Raw genomic sequence first — 22,197 nt, forward strand, 5'->3', positions numbered from 1 at the left:
AAATGAATTTCTAATGACAGTTTTGGAATTTGTCGTGTGATCAGGTATTGGCTGAGTAGTCCAGCAAATGCAAAGTCTTGTATCCCACCGCTGCCACCAATGTAGGAAGTTGGCTCTGTATGCACTATTTCAAAGTAAGGAATAGTATGCACAGAGTCCAAGGGTTCCCCTTAGAGGTAAGATAGTGGCAAAAAGAGATAATACTAATGCTCTATTTTGTGGTAGTGTGGTCGAGCAGTAGGCTTATCCAAGGAGTAGTGTTAAGCATTTGTTGTACATACACATAGGCAATAAATGAGGTACACACACTCAGAGACAAATCCAGCCAATAGGTTTTTGTATAGAAAAATATCTTTTCTTAGTTTATTTTAAGAACCACAGGTTCAAATTCTACATGTAATATCTCATTCGAAAGGTATTGCAGGTAAGTACTTTAGGAACTTTAAAGCATAAAAATTGCATGTATACTTTACAAGTTATTGACAAATAGCTGTTTTAAAAGTGGACACTTAGTGCAATTTTCACAGTTCCTAGGGGAGGTAAGTTTTGGTTAGTTTTACCAGGTAAGTAAGACACTTACAGGGTTCAGTTCTTGGTCCAAGGTAGCCCACCGTTGGGGGTTCAGAGCAACCCCAAAGTCACCACACCAGCAGCTCAGGGCCGGTCAGGTGCAGAGTTCAAAGTGGTGCCCAAAACACATAGGCTAGAATGGAGAGAAGGGGGTGCCCCGGTTCCGGTCTGCTTGCAGGTAAGTACCCGCGTCTTCGGAGGGCAGACCAGAGGGGTTTTGTAGGGCACCGGGGGGGACACAAGCCCACACAGAAATTTCACCCTCAGCGGCGCGGGGGCGGCCGGGTGCAGTGTAGAAACAGGCGTCGGGTTCGCAATGTTAGTCTATGAGAGGTCTCGGGATCTCTTCAGCGCTGCAGGCAGGCAAGGGGGGGGTTCCTCGGGGAAACCTCCACTTGGGCAAGGGAGAGGGACTCCTGGGGGTCACTTCTCCAGTGAAAGTCCGGTCCTTCAGGTCCTGGGGGCTGCGGGTGCAGGGTCTCTCCCAGGTGTCGGGACTTTGGATTCAAGGAGTCGCGGTCAGGGGAAGCCTCGGGATTCCCTCTGCAGGCGGCGCTGTGGGGGCTCAGGGGGGACAGGTTTTGGTACTCACAGTATCAGAGTAGTCCTGGGGTCCCTCCTGAGGTGTTGGATCTCCACCAGCCGAGTCGGGGTCGCCGGGTGCAGTGTTGCAAGTCTCACGCTTCTTGCGGGGAGCTTGCAGGGTTCTTTCAAGGCTGCTGGAAACAAAGTTGCAGCCTTTCTTGGAGCAGGTCCGCTGTCCTCGGGAGTTTCTTGTCTTTTCGAAGCAGGGGCAGTCCTCAGAGGATGTCGAGGTCGCTGGTCCCTTTGGAAGGCGTCGCTGGAGCAGGATCTTTGGAAGGCAGGAGACAGGCCGGTGAGTTTCTGGAGCCAAGGCAGTTGTCGTCTTCTGGTCTTCCTCTGCAGGGGTTTTCAGCTAGGCAGTCCTTCTTCTTGTAGTTGCAGGAATCTAATCTTCTAGGGTTCAGGGTAGCCCTTAAATACTAAATTTAAGGGCGTGTTTAGGTCTGGGGGGTTAGTAGCCAATGGCTACTAGCCCTGAGGGTGGGTACACCCTCTTTGTGCCTCCTCCCAAGGGGAGGGGGTCACAATCCTAACCCTATTGGGGGAATCCTCCATCTCCAAGATGGAGGATTTCTAAAAGTTAGAGTCACTTCAGCTCAGGACACCTTAGGGGCTGTCCTGACTGGCCAGTGACTCCTCCTTGTTGCTTTCTTTGTTCCCTCCAGCCTTGCCGCCAAAAGTGGGGGCCGTGGCCGGAGGGGGCGGGCAACTCCACTAAGCTGGAGTGCCCTGCTGGGCTGTGACAAAGGGGTGAGCCTTTGAGGCTCACCGCCAGGTGTCACAGCTCCTGCCTGGGGGAGGTGTTAGCATCTCCACCCAGTGCAGGCTTTGTTACTGGCCTCAGAGTGACAAAGGCACTCTCCCCATGGGGCCAGCAACATGTCTCTGGTGTGGCAGGCTGCTGGAACTAGTCAGCCTACACAGACAGTTGGTTAAGTTTCAGGGGGCACCTCTAAGGTGCCCTCTGTGGTGTATTTTACAATAAAATGTACACTGGCATCAGTGTGCATTTATTGTGCTGAGAAGTTTGATACCAAACTTCCCAGTTTTCAGTGTAGCCATTATGGTGCTGTGGAGTTCGTGTTTGACAGACTCCCAGACCATATACTCTTATGGCTACCCTGCACTTACAATGTCTAAGGTTTTGTTTAGACACTGTAGGGGTACCATGCTCATGCACTGGTACCCTCACCTATGGTATAGTGCACCCTGCCTTAGGGCTGTAAGGCCTGCTAGAGGGGTGTCTTACCTATACTGCATAGGCAGTGAGAGGCTGGCATGGCACCCTGAGGGGAGTGCCATGTCGACTTACTCGTTTTGTCCTCACTAGCACACACAAGCTGGCAAGCAGTGTGTCTGTGCTGAGTGAGAGGTCTCCAGGGTGGCATAAGACATGCTGCAGCCCTTAGAGACCTTCCTTGGCATCAGGGCCCTTGGTACTAGAAGTACCAGTTACAAGGGACTTATCTGGATGCCAGGGTCTGCCAATTGTGGATACAAAAGTACAGGTTTAGGGAAAGAACACTGGTGCTGGGGCCTGGTTAGCAGGCCTCAGCACACTTTCAATTGTAAACATAGCATCAGCAAAGGCAAAAAGTCAGGGGGCAACCATGCCAAGGAGGCATTTCCTTACAGACGTCTTCGAAGAAAAACAATTTATAACACTCCGAGCCCAACACTAGATGGCAGGAACAGTACACAGCATGTGAATCTGCAGCGTCTCATGCCACAAACAGATGTACACTGGGTAAGTGACATTTTCCATATATTGAATACTGTAATTGCATTTATATAGTGCTTAAAACCCCAGAGGATTCCTTGAAACCATTTGTGGTAATTATCACGCTACTCCAAGGTAATAGGCTTGTAATCTGAGCTTCCTTTTCCTAATAGAATTATTTGTGTTAAGGTTCTCAAGTTTGTGCTCCTGAAATCTCATGCATTTACTCTAGTATACTGAGTTGATGAAGCTGAATAATAAAGAGAATATGTGATATGTTGTCAGTGAGAGCATGGTCTTTGGGTTTGTATGAACATTTGTGCGTATGAATGGGATATGTGTGTATCGGTGACAGGGAGCCTGTGTTGTATATGTTTGTGGCACAGGCCATACCTTTTACCATACATGGCACCGTTACATGTATAACACAAACATGCAGCCATGTTTTTTTAAATGGGAGAAATTTAAAGTGCAGAAAATATTCAGCAGAAATGCTCATCATTTAGACATTTTTCTGCACTGTAAATTTCTCCCACTTAAAATAATGGCTATCCAACATTAGATCTTTTATATATTGACGTGCTTGAATGATTTCCCGTTGTCTTGCTGCGAATCCCCGGTAAATTAAATCTGCAGTATACAGTGTAAAATATACATAACATACAGAATACAGTGTAAAATGACCATAGGCCTGAAACAACCTTACATATTTAGTAGCACATCCACCTTAATTAGAAACTTAAGGCAATGAAGTGGAAGCTTAAGCGCTCCTACTCCCCTATTGAAACTACTTTTGCTCAGATTTGTGTGTGAGTGAGTTCCCCAACAGAGTTCTGCTCTGACCTCTCAGTGAACCCCATTAAATTGTTACTTTCTTAATCTACCCTGGAAATTTACCAACTCTATGTCAGAGCAAAAGTACTGTGAGTTGGTTTTTTTTAGGGAAATTGTTAAAATCTCTGGGCCAGGGAGATATTTATAATGGACAGTCAACTATAATCACCTGTCGCGATGATTCACAATGAGATAAATCTCTTTTCAAATCTTGTTCATCCTGTGCTACAATGAATTTATTGCCTTTATCCTAAACAAAAGGCTTCTGAATGTGACATTTGTAGGAGTTTTTCTTCTAAGATTCTTAAGGACATAAAGAAGGTTGGCTTTGTGTCTGGTGGCAAAAGAGAATATTCCTCCTTCTGAAGGAGATGCTCCCTGTTCAGGGGAAGATTCTGTGAAAAGCGCTCCTCCAAGCACTTCCACAAAGGCAGTGCAAAAAAGTAGGCTTATTCAGCTTCTTGAGTTGGATTTGTTTGTAACAGCACTCGCAGCACCCTTTTTGACTCTAAACTTGGAAAACATGCATCTAAGGGGTCATCAAATACCATAGAGGGTCATCATTTAAAAAAGGAGAAAAAATCTACAAAATCTCAGTCCTCCTCAACGATGTTACTATCGACGATCTCGCTGATGTCGTCTTCGTGACCATCGACGAGAAGACCATCACCATCTACGGCAACACATCCGTCAACAATCCCATTGATGCCGATTTGCTCAATGCTGGACCTATTGATGCCGACCCCACCGACAAAGAAATCGGCCATGTTGATGTTGACTTTGTCTTTGACGCCTTTGATGGTGACCATGCCATTGACGGTACAGCTATGCCATCAGCGACTATGCAGTTGACGACCATTCTGTTGACGCTGAAACCATCAGATGCAGTTGTCATGCCTCTGCTTTCACCATTAGAGGTTATCAACATTACTGACAGCAAATATTCTGCAGTCTGATCAGGAAGATGAGGCAAGTGAATATGGTTTGCAGACCACGTGTATCCCATCTCAGTTGAATGTACAGTTATGTTGCGGAATATGGTGACGATATGGAGGAAAATTACTTTTATTGAGACTTTGATTACCAACAAGATAATCTTCTTCATACTTCAAGGTCTTGCATTTCTCCTAGACACGGAAACCTTGAGGTAGTTCAGGTACCTATGGCTTTTTTGTTACTACACTACAGCAAATGATGAAAACTTTTCAAAAGTTGGTATCACAACAACCACCACTACATCCTAAAGTTGCATCAGCTACTCCTACTCCCCAGCAATTACTACTTTCCCTCCTCCATCTTCTAGAGCATCACTCGTGTAGGAAACTGGCCCAGTGTGTGGTGAGGCCCTATGGTGTTATCACCTTATATTAGGTCCAGGTATCGCCTATTAATCAGGTGTAGACAGTGTCTATAAAGCCAAGGGCGCTCTAGAGGTAGCTGTGGATGAGCAGCCAAGACTTATCCATGAGACATGCAAAGCTTATGCAATACCACTACAGTCACACAGCACTTACACACATAGATGAACCACACAGTGTTACAGAAATAAAGGTACTTTATTATGGTTACACAATTACTAAAATGCTGTATAGGCAATACTCCCATAAGAGGTGAGTAAACACACCATTATATACACATTAGAAGTCCGTGATTAGCATAGTAAGCAATAGCAAATAGTAAAACAATAGGAAATAGTGAAAGCCTATGTACTCTATAAGTGGAATTTGAAAGGCAGTCTCCCACCCAAGGGAGTGGAAACAGTAGAGGGGAGCTGGAGGAACTAGGAACCCCAAAAGATAAGAACCAGGGCGCCCCCCACCAGTGATCAGGAGAGAAGAGGTAAGTACCTGTTTTTTCTCCAAACCCACAGTAGAACTTTGGAAAAGAACTGTGCAAGACCCAGACAAGACTGGAAAAAACCAAAGGTGGATCCTGACAGAAGAGGACCTGCAATAGAAGGGGACCAAGTTCAGTTCGAGTTGGAGTATCCTGCTGTGGCAGGAGCCACTACCCACCTTTCTGTGGATGCAGTACCAAGTCGACGGTTGATGAAGAAACTCAGCAGTGCAGCACAGGAGCCGAAGAAGAGTTTGTGAAGTGATGCAAGTAATGTTCCACGTCGGCAGTCGTTTTGCAGTCAGTCAATGGTGCTGGAAAACCCCCAGCAAGCCTTGGCAAATGCAAGAGTCGGAGAAGAAGGTCTTGCAAAGCTGAAGAGGACCAGCAAGGAACAGGGGACTCGACCCAAGTAGGGAAGTCTGAGGTACCCTCAGCAGCCTGGCCAGTCACAAGAAGAGGGGGCAGCCGCCAAGGACGCAGGCACAGGAATCACAGTGAGGCCCACTCAGCACACCTGGAGAGGAGTCCCACATCGCAGGAGCAGCATGCAGGAGACGATGCTTTGCAGGGAAGAGTGCTGGTGGCTGGTCCTACACGTAGCCTGAAGATCCCTTGGAGGAGGAACAAACTAGACTCGGTAGCTGCAAGAGTCGCAGTGCACAGGGGTCCTGTCCTGCAAGGGCTTACCGTCTCCCAAGTTGGACAGCTGATAAAGAGGACCAAGGGGACCACTCCAGACCACCACCTGTGATGCAGGATCCACTCAGTTCCAGAGAAGAGAGGGTCCACGCATCCGGTCGTCATTGCAGTTGGTGCCTGCGGATGCGGGGGAGTGACTCCTTCACACCAAGGTAGATTCCTTCTTGCTTCCTGTGCAGGCTGAAGACTCATCGCCCTCAGAGGATGCACAGCCAGGAAAATGTTGCAGTTGCTGGAAGGAACCGGAGAAACAATTTAGCAGGGCGGAGTTGGCACTGTAGTCGCAGATTGTTGGTTCCTGGAGGTTCCAGTTGCAGTCCCAGTGGCCAGAAGATTAAGTAAACAATGCAGAGGAGTCCTGCTGGAATCTTGCACGTCAAAACGGAAGACCCACCTGGGAGGGAGACCCTAAATAGCCCAGGAAGGGGGATTGGTCACCTAGCAAGGTGATTACCTATCAGGAGGGGGATGTGATGTCACCTGCCTGACCTGGCAACTCAGATGCTACCAGGGGCCTCTGACCACCTTGGATCCAAGATGGCAGAATCAAGTGGCCACCTGGAGGAACTCTGGGCACCACCCTTAGGGTGGTGATGGACGGGGGAGTGGTAACTCCCCTTTCCATTGTCAAATTTTTCACCAGAGCAGGTACGGGGGTCTCTGTACTGGTGCAAACTGATTTATTTAGGGAGGGCAACAAATGTGCCCTTCAAAGCATACCGGTGGCTTGGGGAGGCTACCCTTCCAAGCCATGTAACACCTATTTCTAAAGGTGGAGAGTGCTGCCTCCATCTCCCAAAGGAAATCTTGTTCTGCTTTCCTCTGCTTGAGCTGGTCAAGCAGCAGGAGGGCAGAAACCTGTCTGTGGAGTGGCAGCAGCGATGCCTGCCCGGAAAACCCCAGAAGACTGGTTATGAGCAATGCTGGAGGGTCCTCTAAGGAGCCCCCAGAGTGCATGGAATAATACAACCAATACTGGCAACAGTATTGCAGTATGAATCCGGCATGTTTGATACCAAACATGCCCAGGTTTGGAGTTAGCATCATGTAGCTGGACACAGGTGGCACCCCCGCACTTACGAAGTCCAGGAAATTGGAGCTGGAGTTCGTAAGGGCACCTCTGCTCATGAGGTGCGCTCACATGCAGGTACCTGCACCCTGCCCTCTGGGCTAGGAGGGCCTGTCATAGGGGTGACTTACAGTGACCTGGTGCAGTGACCTGTAGTGAAAGGGTGTATGCATCTTTTCACGCAGGCTGCAATGGCAAGCCTGCGAACACATTTTGTATGGGCTCCTATGGGTGTCACAATACATGCTGCAGCTTACGGGGAATCCCTGGTGCTCCAATGCACTGGGTACCTAGGTACCATATACTAGGGACTTATATGGGGGTACCAGTTTGCCAATTGTGGGATGTGCAAAGTCCTAAGCAACCAAATTTAAAGGGAGAGAGCACAGTCACTGGGGTCCTGGTTAGCAGGATCCCAGTGAACACAGTCAAAACACACTGACAGCGGGCAAAACGTGGGGTAACCATGCCAAAAAGAGGGTACTTTCCTACAACTCTGAGTAGTTTAAAACCTAATAGTTCCACCTATTCCTGAAGATCTGGGTAACAATCACTCCAGTCATTTTATCTTTGGCAGTGTTGATGAGGAAGAAGGTGAACTTCCAGATGATGGAGGTCAAGATGATAAAGCATATGATCTGGTGACCCCCTAGAGAAGGGGATGATGCACTTGTCCCTCAAGATCAGATGGATGATATTTCCAAATTTCATTCTCTTCTGGGAAGAGCTACAAAAAAGTTGAATCTTCCTAGAATTCCCATAGATCAGCAATTTTTCTTTATGACTTTAAAGAACAATCTTAGGAACCTTTGAGAGCTATTTCAGTCTTGGAATTTATTTGGCCAGAAGGGCTTAAACTAATGAAGAATGCAGCTATAGTTCAGGCAGTGATACCTCGCCTGGAGAAGAAATATAAATATGCTGAGACCCCTCCAGGTTGCCTTACCTGGCATTCTTAACTGGATTTAGTAATCTCCCCTCCAGCACAAAGAAGATCTAAATCTCCACTTACACAAAATAGTAGGTACACATGTAAATTTAGGTAAAAGAATCCCATTTATTGCAGCAACCTCCATCAAGTCTACCAACGCTTTGGCAATATTACAGCACTACAATTGCCAGATGGCATGATATTGTACCATTGCTTGATCTCATCCCAAAAGGTAGGAGAGAGACATTGAGAGCTATCCTTAAGGAGGTAGAACTCACTTCTTCTTGATGCAGCAGTGAATGTCTCTAATACAGGATTTCTCAAACTTGCGGGAAGAACAGTGTTAAGAAGTCATGGTTGGCTAAAATCCACAGCCTTGTGTCCTGCGGTGCAAGCGAAGATTTTGGATGTGCCCTTCGATGGCCTTACTCTTCGGCAAACATGTGGTTGAGGCGCTCCAGGGTCTGAAAACAGATACAGATACTGCTAAGGCATTGGGTTTCTTACCGTATCGCAGATTTGGATATTCTAATTTTCATGCCTCTCAAAGATCTCAAAAATTTAAAGGTGTATTCAGTCAATATGGAAATCAACAGTCATATTATCCTCAAAGAAATCTGGATATGATTAAAGATTCATCACAGTCCCAGGTCGCTGAACTTGACAGCATGGTACCTGACCACCCAGAGTTTGGCCATTTGAATTTACCACAGAACTGTAGAAATATTTTGGCACAAGCTTGACCTTTGTCAGCCACGATGATCTAGAGAGCCAAGTGGAAGCGTTTCTGAATATGGTTCAGGAATAATTGCCATCATCCACTAAGAATAACATTTGATCAAATCCTTCCATATTTAGTGAGTCTAGCGAACCGTGGACTTAAATACTCTTCAGTCAGTGTTCATCTGGCTGCATCTTGAGATTTAGGAGAACTGAACGCTCAACTTCTTCTCTGTCCCAAATAATTATAAAGCAGTTCATAAAAGGGCTTTTTAGGTTTAAATCTGTTTTATTGTTATTTGAGTAAATTCACAATACAACAATCATCCCACCTACATCCATTGGCCAGTGAGGAACAACATGGGTGTAAAATGACATGATACAGAGGCAAAAGTGATTGTTAGGATGGATGGGAGGAAGGAGGGTTAGGAGAGAGGGAGGGCTAGGGGGAGGTGAGCAGAATTTGCTCTACAAACCTCAGTGGAAAAATATGTAGAACTCGGGTTGCTACACTGAGTGTACATGAGTGCTTGATATTTATATTTCAGCTGGCAATATGTTAAATGTGTGAAAGGCAGACTATTAGTAGATATGCTGGGGCAGGTCAACTCCCTGAATTCATGAGGAAGGAACCGTACGCAGGTACCCCCAGATTTTGTCAAATTGTGGCAATGTACAAGCCACTACTGCCGTACGTTTCTCCATACCCAGGAGTTCCTACAATTTATGTAACCAGTCTAGTTGTGTCTGTACTGTATCTGCCTCAGTGAGATAGTAGGAATTATTTGGCTGCGCTGAGTGCCAGGGTGAGGGCCCACCCCTTTGCCGCCTTCAGGGGATATGTTAAGGTGTTCGGAAATCCTAATAAAATGCAACTAGGGAACCTGGGCCGGTCAGGGTCATATATCTCATTAACGTCTGCTGTAACATCAATCCAGAATTGTTGTATTTTGGGGCAATGACAGAGAAGGTGTGTGAGTGTGCCAAGTTGTCTGCAGTGCCTCCAACAGGTAGCGTCCCCTGCCTTCTTCCACTTAGCTACTCTAGCCGGTTTGTAATTCTAGCAGTTTGTGATTTTGAGTAACATTTCTTTGCCAGAGGCGCTACAGTTGGATTTACAGGCTCTTTTTAATATAGAGCACCATTCCTTGAGGAGTAAAGGTGCACTCACATTCTCCACTCAACTCCAGTCGCCACTGTGCTGATGATTTAGAGGGAGGTGTTGAGGCAATAAGGAAAGGGTAGGTGTTGGAAAAGAGGCTTTTGTCTGAGTAGCTGGTGAGGACTGTCCACGGTTGAGTGAAATTCCCTTGATTCATTAATACTTGTAAAATCTATATCTCTGGAACTCTCTCCGGTGGATCTTTTTCGTTCCAGTGTCTAAAAGCTTGAATAAATACAGTCGAATTTCTATAAATTGGTGTCAGATTTGTTGAGTGTCATGTTGATTTCTTCAATTATTTTGGTGCTGTTTAAATGCTTTACAGTAGTTTCTCTGTGTAAGCCTTGCTGCTCAGTGTCACAGCTACCCAGAGTGGAGTGGCACCCATTTACATAAACTCGACTCAGTGCAAGAGCTTAAGTTGTGAGCGGTTTTCAACCTGCCAGTATCTATCCGAGAAAACTAAGGGGGTTATTACAACTTTGGAGAAGGTGTTAATCCGTCCCAAAAGTGACGGTAAAGTGACGGATATACCACCAGCCGTATTACGAGTCCATTATATCCTATGGAACTCATAATACGGCTGGTGGTACATCCGTCACATTTGGGACGGATTAACACCTCCTCCAAAGTTGTAATAACCCCCTAAGTCTGCTGGCATGAAACACACCAAATCTCCCTTTGGGGGTGGTTTGGGGTGTCAAGATGGCGGTCGCACTCTAAGATCGGAGCCCCGAAGTGGCTTTTGTGGTGGAAGGAGCCGTGCGAATTCAGCAGCTGCACTGCTTCGACAAAATGGTGTGGCGAACTGCTGAGTGCCAACCATGAGAGGGGACGTGCTGAGCCTGGAGGGCCATCTGTGCCGATTTGAAGACTGTGACCAGGGTGCTTACTTTTCCACAATGAATCAGTGTGGGATTGACAGGCTGTAGCCCGTGGCGAAACAGCATCCGACAATGGCAACCACGGTCGGCGTGTGCCCTGGCCTGGGCTTGATGGGGCCGGCTGTGGTGTACCTCTGCAGCCCCTGGGATGGTGTTCGCTGCCTGCTCCCCTCCCGAGCCTATGTAGCAGTGAGAGGCACAGAGACTTTCGGACTGCAGCTTTGAAGGGGACCCGTAGGCCTCCCTGGGTGCCTGGAGTGACAGCCTGCGCGGCCGACTGCTCCCTGGACTTGGGCCCTGAGCTGCGGTGCTGCACTCTCCCGGGTCGCTGGACTCCCCGGGGGCATTGAGATGTGCTCTGTGCCCTGGACGGATGGTGATGCCCGGGGCCCCATTCTGAGGATCCCAAGCTCCCAGGGCCCAACTGGACTGAATTTTGGAGCTCTGAGGTGTGTGGCCCGGGGGGAGGACTGCCTGAGCGACTTGCCACCTGCGCTGGTGGCCCTGAAGGTGGGGGCGATTCCCAGCTGGTGGTCCCTGGGAGGAGGAGTGGCAGTCGCTGCATGGAGCAGCAGGTGACCACATTGAAGTGCTCCACCACGCGGGTTTGGGAAAGAAAATCGTCGTTTTTGGCTGCCATCTTGGGGAAGGCCCTTACAATCCCATACCTCCCCCCGTCCCGCCCCATTTGGTATGAACTGACAACTAGGCCTCCTTTGCGAGAGAGAGGAGACCAGCTGGGAAATCCAACATCAGCCACTGCATCCAGGCCTTAACAGCAGATCGGCCCTGCACTCTCCATAAATGGTTGTCTGCTACATAAATGTGGAGGGTTCATCCAGATCTGTGTGCCCCTGACCTACAGTTCTATGCACACAGTGACATGCGGTCTGGTCGTTGGCTTCCCCGCATCTGGCGGCAGCTGGCGGCAGCCCTGGCACGACAGCGAATTTGACTAGGCACTTTGTTTACAGCCCTTGGGATGACAACTGCTGAGAGGGGGACTGGAGCCCTGGTGGGAGCGAAGAAGGTGGAGACCTCGGTGGTGCCGGCCGTGTGCACAGGCACTTGGTCCCCCGGTCACCTAATCGTCACCATAAGCTGAACCTTGTCATACTCTAGTCACACTCGTCAACAGATGACCCAAGATGGATAAAGACAAACAACCAAGACCTCAATCCTCCCAGGCGCGAATAGACAAATTTACAACTCCGACTGCAATTCAAGGAGGTGACAGCATGCCTGACCCAACCCCGGCAGGATGCAAGACAAGCAAAATTCTCCAGGCGATCCAGAGCTTGCAGGCAGCAGTGGAAAATAAAATCGGGGAGGTGAGGGTGGATATGGCCCTTCTCAGACAGGACCCCAACAATGCCATGAACCGGATCTTGGAGGCAGAGACACGCATTTTCTCAGTGGAGGACGAGGTTGGTGAATTGAAAACTAAGGTGAATTGCCTACTTATGCACACTTGCGAGCTCCAGCAAAGAGCAGAAGATGCAGAGAATCGATCGTGGTAAAATAACTTACGTTTCATGGGCTTTCCGGAGGGAGTGGAGGGATGCCAAAATGCTGAATTTCTCGAGACCTACTTGAAATCACGGATGCTGTCAAGCATGCTGACCCCATGGTTTGCTATTGAGCGGGCCCATAGAACTCTCATGGATAAGCCTCGCCCTGGGGCCTCACCCAGGGCGACGATCGCCCACTTTTTCAATTTTCAAGACCAAGATTTGATCTTGAGAGAAGCATGCAGACAGACAGACCTCTGTTTTCAAAACTCCAGAATCCTAATATTGCCAGACTACTCACCAGAGGTCCAGGCATGTTGCCTTTCTTATGAACAGGTAAAGCAGAAATTATGTTTATCCTACAACTTGGAGGGGTCCACCACTCCACACCTGTTGAAAGTTTTCAGTCTCACTCATGTTGGGATTCGGTGGGAGGCGACAGATGCTTCTTCAGTTGGGGGGAGAAGTATGGGGTGGGAAGGGATTTGGGGAGACATTTAGTTGTTTTGGATAAGTTTTCTATGCCTTTATCCGCTCAAGTATAATTTTCCCATGTTTTGTTTCAGGTTGTCACATAGCATGATCTTCCTAAAACTACCAAAAGAGCCCCTCTGGACCAGTTCCTATGTGTCTTGCCGGGGGAGCTGGCCTCCTCTTATTCCTAATTCACATTCTGATCTGGCCTACTCTGTTGTGGTATCTACTTCATGGCCTCGTATATTGTACTTTCGTGGAAAGTGAACAGACTCCTTGATCGAATTAAAAGAGCAACAGTTCTGTGTTCCGTGCTACAGCTCTGAGCTTCCATTCTTTGCCTGCAGGAAAAACATTTAATGGGGGGTTACCTGCCCGTTCCTCGCACGATCTGGGATTCACTGAGTGTATCACACAGGCTTTGTGTGGGGATTCTGTGGGGTGGGGATATTTCTGTGCCGTGGCTTCCCGTTGGTGGTGCTGCGGTCATGGCTGGATCCCAGGAGCCGATACGATGCTCTGGCGGGGATCTCAGATGGTCGTCCACTTAACTTGGTATGTGCCTATGCCCTACCCACGATGCTTGAACCATTCCTGGGCGCTGTTACTGAGATAGTGGCCCAGATGCCACCTGGTCTCACTATCATAGGTGGCAATATGAATGTGGTTCTCGACCCTGCTCTGGATGCCTCGGGTGGCCTCATCTGAAGTCAACAACGTTGTTCCATGTCTCTGTATAAGTGGCTGACAGGTCTTGGTCTCTGCGATGTATGGCGCACCTGGCATCCTAAGACCTTACTCTGCAATATACACACACACACATCTGCTGCGCATCATACCCACGCATGTATTGATGTGGTCTTCATGCCGGCTGCAGACCTATCGTCGGTAGCCCTGGTCCGTATGTTGGCCCGTGGCATCTCTGATCACGCCCCACTCCTCCTTGGTATTGGTGCGGCAGACTCAACTCGACGTCCAGTGTGGCGCTTCAATGCATGGCTGCTACAGGACAGCCACTTTGTTGATAAGATTTGCAAGGAACTCTGTTCTTACTTTGCGTTTAATGATGCACGGTCCAGTCGACCGCAACGCTGTGGTCAGCAGGTAAGGCCACGATCCGCAGTCATGCTAAAGTCCTTCTTCAACAGCTGGAGGAGGACAGGCAAGCGCATATAATCCGCTTGGAGGTCTGTGTAATGCACCTGGAAACCCTCGTAGTGAACGAGGAGCATGGAGATGTGGACCCAGCGCTTACACTGGTCAGGGAGGAAATTTGCGCCCATTCACTGGAGGCAGCGAGACAGATCTAGCATGCCTCCCAGGCGCGGATATATGGTTGGGGAGGATTACTTGAAGCAAATACTCAGTAAGGCTCGCTTTGGTGGCAAATTCTGGCGCATGGTCTAACTGCTATACACGGGACCAACTGCCCCTGCCCCCCTTTAAAATCTGTCAAATTCTGTCACCAGTTTCTTATTTTTAGGGAGTTTAACTTTCACTGGGAGGACTAAAATGACAAAGATATTATGCAACTATCACGCTTCGTACTCAGCAGTGATCTCCTCTCTATGTGTCTCTTGCACCTATGTGAAGAGAGCCACACGAGATCTAATAATTGCTAAAGGTCTGAGTGCTGAGTCACCATCCCTATAGTTTGGTCCATCACCACATGATCGCTTTCTCTTTTCTACTCTCCAAAATCGTAACCACTGTCCTATAAAAAAAAAACCTAAACAAGGTACCAGAGTACTGGTCTCTTCCCTTTTCCAGCCTTAATAAAATCCCAGCTGAACTCGGGTTACACGCTCTCTTGACATGCTGCAAAAAAGCCATGTCAGAGATCATTGATGAATTGGTACCCAAACTTAAAAAAACAATAAATCAAACAATTGGTCCCGAACTTAGAGCCTGCAAACATATCTGGAAACAAAACGTCAGATACAAACCTTGAAACATGACATAATGATTTTAAAAAATACAAATAGCATGCATTCAAACCCAAAGCAGCATTTTAAAAGCGCAATTGATTCTGTGAAAAAGTTAAAGGAAATTATTTGAAAATGTCAACAAAATGCAACCCCTCAGCCTATACCAGTTTGCACAAGTGATAAATGTGAAAAAGCTTAGAACTTCCCCTCTCCAAACCAATGAATGACACTAATCAATACCCTTAACCTTAACCTTAGGTAAAGTATCAGACTGCTTATAAATGTGAAAAGTCTCATCTCTCCTTAAAAATAAAATCTGTTTGGGACCTTGTGAGAAGGTAGCCTCTTTCTAGCCTTGTTACCCCCACTTTTGGCCTGTTTGTGAGTGTATGTCAGGGTGTTTGTCACTGTTTTCACTGTCTCACTGGGATCCTGATAGCCAGGCCTCAGTGCTCATAGTGAAAACACTATATTTTCAGTACGGTTGTTATGTGTCACTGGGATCCTGCTGGTCAGGACCCCAGTGCTCATAGGTTTGTGGCCTATATGTATGTATGTGTCACTGGGACCCTGTCACACAGGGCCCCAGTGCTCATAGGTGTGCATGTATGTGTTCCCTGTGTGGTGCCTAACTGTCTCACTGAGGCTCTGCTAACCAGAACCTCAGTGGTTATGCTCTCTCATTACTTTTAAATTGTCACTAACAGGCTAGTGACCATTTTTACCAATTTACATTGGCTTACTGGAACACCCTTATAATTCCCTAGTATATGGTACTGAGGTACCCAGGGTATTGGGGTTCCAGGAGATCCCTATGGGCTGCAGCATTTCTTTTGCCACCCATAGGGAGCTCTGACAATTCTTACACAGGCCTGCCACTGCAGCCTGAGTGAAATAACGTCCACGTTATTTCACAGCCATTTTACACTGCACTTAAGTAACTTATAAGTCACCTATATGTCTAACCTTTACCTGGTAAAGGTTAGGTGCAAAGTTACTTAGTGTGAGGGCACCCTGGCACTAGCCAAGGTGCCCCCACATTGTTCAGAGCCAATTCCCTGAACTTTGTGAGTGCGGGGACACCATTACACGCGTGCACTACATATAGGTCACTACCTATATGTAGCTTCACAATGGTAACTCTGAATATGGCCATGTAACATGTCTATGATCATGGAATTGCCCCCTCTATGCCATCCTGGCATAGTTGGCACAATCCCATGATCCCAGTGGTCTGTAGCACAGACCCTGGTACTGCCAAACTGCCCTTCCTGGGGTTTCACTGCAGCTGCTGCTGCTGCCAACCCCTCAGACAGGCATCTGCCCTCCTGGGGTCCAGCCAGGCCTGGCCCAGGATGGCAGAACAAAGAACTTCCTCTGAGAGAGGGTGTGACACCCTCTCCCTTTGGAAAATGGTGTGAAGGCAGGGGAGGAGTAGCCTCCCCCAGCCTCTGGAAATGCTTTGTTGGGCACAGAGGTGCCCAATTCTGCATAAGCCAGTCTACACCGGTTCAGGGACCCCTTAGCCCCTGCTCTGGCGCGAAACTGGACAAAGGAAAGGGGAGTGACCACTCCCCTGACCTGCACCTCCCCTGGGAGGTGTCCAGAGCTCCTCCAGTGTGCTCCAGACCTCTGCCATCTTGGAAACAGAGGTGCTGCTGGCACACTGGACTGCTCTGAGTGGCCAGTGCCACCAGGTGACGTCAGAGACTCCTGCTGATAGGCTCCTTCAGGTGTTAGTAGCCTATCCTCTCTCCTAGGTAGCCAAACCCTCTTTTCTGGCGATTTAGGGTCTCTGTCTCTGGGGAAACTTTAGATAATGAATGCATGAGCTCAGCCGAGTTCCTCTGCATCTCTCTCTTCACCTTCTGATAAGGAAACGACCGCTGACCGCGCTGGAAGCCTGCAAACCTGCAACATAGTAGCAAAGACGACTACTGCAACTCTGTAACGCTGATCCTGCCGCCTTCTCGACTGTTTTCCTGCTTGTGCATGCTGTGGGGGTAGCCTGCCTCCTCTCTGCACCAGAAGCTCCGAAGAAATCTCCCGTGGGTCGACGGAATCTTCCCCCTGCAACCGCAGGCACCAAAAAGCTGCATTACCGGTCCCTTGGGTCTCCTCTCAGCACGACGAGCGAGGTCCCTCGAATCCAGCGACTCTGTCCAAGTGACCCCCACAGTCCAGTGACTCTTCAGCCCAAGTTTGGTGGAGGTAAGTCCTTGCCTCACCTCGCTGGGCTGCATTGCTGGGAACCGCGACTTTGCAGCTACTCCGGCCCCTGGGCACTTCCGGCGGAAATCCTTTGTGCACAGCCAAGCCTTGGTCCACGGCACTCTAACCTGCATTGCACGACTTTCTAAGTTGGTCTCCGGCGACGTGGGACTCCTTTGTGCAACTTCGGCGAGCACCGTTTCACGCATCCTCGTAGTGCCTGTTTCTGGCACTTCTCCGGGTGCTACCTGCTTCAGTGAGGGCTCTTTGTCTTGCTCGACGTCCCCTCTCTCTTCAGGTCCAATTTGCGACCTCCTGGTCCCTCCTGGGCCCCAGCAGCGTCCAAAAACGCCAAACGCACGATTTGCGTGTAGCAAGGCTTGTTGGCGTCCTTCCGGCGGGAAAACACTTCTGCACGACTCTCCAAGGCGAGAGGGATCCGTCCACCAAAGGGGAAGTCTCTAGCCCTTTTCGTTCCTGCAGAAACCTCAGCTTCTTCTGTCCAGTCGAAGCTTCTTTGCACCCGCAGCTGGCATTTCCTGGGCATCTGCCCATCTCCGACTTGCTTGTGACTTTTGGACTTGGTCCCCTTGTTCCACAGGTACCCTAGATTGGAAATCCACAGTTGTTGCATTGCTGGTTTGTGTCTTTCCTGCATTATTCCTCTAACACGACTCTTTTGTCCTTAGGGGAACTTTAGTGCACTTTGCACTCACTTTTCAGGGTCTTGGGGAGGGTTATTTTTCTAACTCTCACTATTTTCTAATAGTCCCAGCGACCCTCTACAAGGTCACATAGGTTTGGGGTCCATTCGTGGTTCGCATTCCACTTTTGGAGTATATGGTTTGTGTTGCCCCTATCCCTATGTTTCCCCATTGCATCCTATTGTAACTATACATTGTTTGCACTGTTTTCTAAGACTATACTGCATATTTTTGCTATTGTGTATATATATCTTGTGTATATTTCCTATCCTCTCACTGAGGGTACACTCTAAGATACTTTGGCATATTGTCATAAAAATAAAGTACCTTTATTTTTAGTATAACTGTGTATTGTGTTTTCTTATGATATTGTGCATATGACACTAAGTGGTACTGTAGTAGCTTCACACGTCTCCTAGTTCAGCCTAAGCTGCTCTGCTAAGCTACCATTATCTATCAGCCTAAGCTGCTAGACACCCTATACACTAATAAGGGATAACTGGGCCTGGTGCAAGGTGCAAGTACCCCTTGGTACTCACTACAAGCCAGTCCAGCCTCCTACAAACCTCAGCTGAAACTATTATGGAAAGTGGCCCCTTTGATGACTTTCAATTCGGCTTTAGGATGTGATCTATCAAGGAGCAGCAATCCTCCAATAAATCCATGACATGCTAGACACACACGCACTTGATAAATAGGACTTGTGCCTTCTAAAACGTCTTGATCTGTGAGCTGTGTTTGACACTAAAAATCACCGCTCCCTCCTAAGTAGACTGAAAAAACGAAGGGAATGAAAGGGGCAGTTCTCAGGATGTTTGCTCTCTACCTAAAACAAAAATCAAAAAAACAAATCTGAATTCCTCTCTCACCCAACCTCCCTCTTGTCTAATGAGTTCCACAAGGTTCTCCCATATCCTCCAATCTATCTAATCTGTAAGTTGAATTTTGAGGACTCCTCTTGAAAGGTTAGTTCTCCTCCTTTCATGTATATGCTAAATACACTCAACTGTGTATGAAGATCTTCTTCCCGAAAATGTTGCTTGTGTTGCCAAGATTCTCACCAGTCTTGGATGTGTGGCCAAAATCTGAAACTGAAGCCTGCAAAGAACAGAATTTATCCTGATCTCCCCTACACAGTGTTGTGTTCCTGTTCGACACACACACACACACACGCGCTCGCGCTCTCGCTCTCTCGCGCTAAAGGTACACCATGTCGGATCAGACTCTTTATACAGCCTCGTTGAGAAAACTTTCAACCCGAAGCAGATTTTAAATCAGTGGTAAAATCCTTAGTTCTTTCTGTGATTCATTATGGAAATGCTATGTTATCAGGCACCCGTGAATATGGATCCCTAGTCACCTGCAAAGTTAATAGTAGGAACAAGAAGATTCATATACTGACCTCTCTCAGGTAGTTCCTCATCGAAGCCGAAAACAAATTTAAGCTTATGCTCAGTGCATAAATGTCTACAGTGTGGATAGCCCCAGTATTTTACACACAAATTAACCAGATCTGGGGGAACCCGTTCACCACGAACCCCAGTAAATACCTGTCTTCAAGAAAAAGAAGCTCTTAATGAAATATTTTATGGGGACAACAAAATAAGGATTTTTATCCTGCAGATCAGTTTCACAAACGCCTTTTATGACATGTTTAAAAAGGAACTAGTAGTCCGTTTACTGCAAAGACACTATGGCCTCAGTAATCTTTTTGACTGATACTTCCAATCAACCCACTTGATTGGTGATAATGTGTGAGGGCTCTAGGTTGTCTCTCAGTTTTCCTATTTGTAGATTTCCCCCACCTCAGCGTATATTAAGACATTTTCTGTTCCAGTGTGATTTTTGCATAGTTTATTATGTACTTCAGATCTAGTCTGACGACATTGGCAGTAAGCACCCATGTAAAGTTCTCGGTTGTCCATCCGTTCTACCATGTGCTATATAAACTCTTAAATCAGTAAGTTTGCTTACTTTGTTCGTTCTATAGTTGTTCTACGTTTAATATATAAAATGTATTTTCAGGTACAGAAAGTTATTAAATCCGTCAATTCATAATTTAATATTGAAGTGAATAAATCAAAGTTATTAAGAGCCGGAATTGTCCTGTTTTAAATTAGTACTGTTATCTCAGTTGCTACCACTTATTTTAACTTTAAAAGAGTTTCTTTTTAATACGGAAGAACGGACAGGGGAATTGAGTTAAATGACGCAGCAACCTATAACAGCAATTTAGCAATTATTTTACTACTAGTTCTGTAGCTTATTTGCAATGATCCTATTGTGATAGCAGTAATGTATATATAAACATATTTTCACAGCAATATCGCATCCAGAACAAATGATGTTGCATAGAAATAGGTTAGGAACACGAGGAGAACAAGGAAGCCTGTTTAGAGATATGGAATGCCTTGTCATGAATGTGAAGGGTGGCACACCAAGTAATATTTGCTACACCAGAAAGTGTGATGAACTTCACAGGAGCAAGAGTTCCAAGTATTTTATTAGTGCATGCAGTCCGATATACAGAATTAATTTTCAGGCCATTCTGCCTTAAATTTCAAATACAGGAACTACCTTGGCTCGGAATAGGAAATGGCAATCGAAGGTTGACTTAAGTCTGTGTTTTGTGTAGTACACAAACATTTTGATGCTAGAAAACCTTGCAGATTAATGATATCTTCATGTATAAGCAGATTGCACTGCATACAATATGCTTTTATAAGTAATTTTGTTTCCAATGTTGCTTTTCAGAACATTGAATGGTTTCCAATCGAAAAATTGCCATGTCACAGAAATGACATGACCCCAAGGTCAAAGCTTGGTTTAGCGCCAAATAAGTTTTTCATGGCCATTCCGTTTATCAGGTATGTAGTTCAAAGCAAGCTGCCGAATTTGCAAGAACTGATCTAACCTGTCTCTACCAGACACACATTCTTTGAACAGTTAAGTTAATAAATTAAATATTAATTTAACTTTTTCATAGGCCCTTACGAGACTGGATTAGCAGAAGGTTTGGAGACTCCTCGGACAGCGACAATGGCCAGGTGTCCAATGGCAGCACTCCCTCCAAGCCTAATGGCGAAAAGTCCAAGTAAGGCAGTTGAATAATATCGATCCTTTTGAATTGATTGTTCTTTTCTTATTAACCTTTTGGTTGTTTTTATGCTAGCACGTCCCAACCTCGATTCTCTGCCACACGTGGTTAGTATCTGTTGATTCCAATCCGTGTAAGCTGAATTTAGACGAACCTGTCCATATTCAGTAATCGAGTTTGACCAGGTTGTTTCGTATTTGATTGTTGTGCATTTTTCGACATTTTGTTGACACTTGACTGTATAGTTAAAAAGTTGTGTGGTACACACACTTCTATTGTGTCCCACTGCATGTAATTTCAGTTAGCTAAACTGAGCTAAAATACTGTGTCCAACACTCGTTTTTTGCTGGTCTGGAAAATGTTCTCTCTGTTCATTTCATGATGGCGTTTTGCTGCATCCCAGTGTAGTAAAGCCTGTGAACCCCTTTCTCACTTGGTGATCATAACAACTCCTTCCTAGGCGGCCCTGGGAGCTTGGAGTCATGCTGTCAGTGAAGAACAACTTGCAAATTACAAATTTGGGCAACTGGATAGTACATTTGGCTCTATGGACCACTTGGTGCTCCTCAATACATTTTCTGTAAAGTGCCACTTTGTAGGCATTTGCATCCGTTGTGGCTTAATGGGGAACTGGCTTTAACAATGACACTTCACAAATGCAGAGATAGTGGTCGTCTGCAAGCCTCCATTTCTAAATTCACATCTCATTTCATGGTTTCACAGTAGGAATCTTGGCTCTTGCATATTGATTGAGAACAGTGTATCAAACACCAAATACATGTTCTACCAATTGGAGGCAAAATACAATATTGTCAATTTTATCAGGTGAACCACCCTGAAATAGTGGGCAACCTGTCTGGCACAGAGGTGCGTATCAGAATGTAGGTATTTTCATTAATGAAAATGCACATTATACATATCACACGTTGTTACATGAAAATTAATTAAAAACACATAAATACATGCTTATAAATTCGTAATGAAAAAATAGTATCCAATGAATTTCTGTACTTAAATAATCCATCACATGCATCTATATTGGCTAAATGGAGCACATTTCGTACTTTTCATCCTCTATCAAGGGATATTAATTAATCTTCAGACACTTTATGATATATTTTCCCACAAACAAGATCCTACAGCATTGCTTCCAACAGGGCGATACAGACCTCTGAAGCAGTTTGCAATCTATGACTATCTGTAGGTAGGCCTTTCTTTTGATTTTGTTTATTTTTTTTTCTGGAATAAATGACCGAAAA

General features: G+C 46.6%; 1 protein-coding gene across 2 annotated transcripts in view; it reads left to right on the plus strand.

Moving 5' to 3' along the window:
* DCP2 (decapping mRNA 2) overlaps positions 1–22,197 on the plus strand; it is a 275,045-nt gene that overhangs the window by 136,922 nt on the left and 115,926 nt on the right. For both annotated transcript variants that reach the window (XM_069226492.1, XM_069226493.1), the window contains exons 6-7: positions 20,596–20,708; positions 20,828–20,935. In XM_069226492.1, the coding sequence (XP_069082593.1) occupies positions 20,596–20,708; positions 20,828–20,935 (221 nt within the window). The remainder of the gene's footprint in view (positions 1–20,595; positions 20,709–20,827; positions 20,936–22,197) is intronic.

Source organism: Pleurodeles waltl, chromosome 1_1 (genome assembly GCF_031143425.1).
Source record: "Pleurodeles waltl isolate 20211129_DDA chromosome 1_1, aPleWal1.hap1.20221129, whole genome shotgun sequence".
In the NCBI taxonomy this organism is placed as follows: domain Eukaryota; kingdom Metazoa; phylum Chordata; class Amphibia; order Caudata; family Salamandridae; genus Pleurodeles; species Pleurodeles waltl.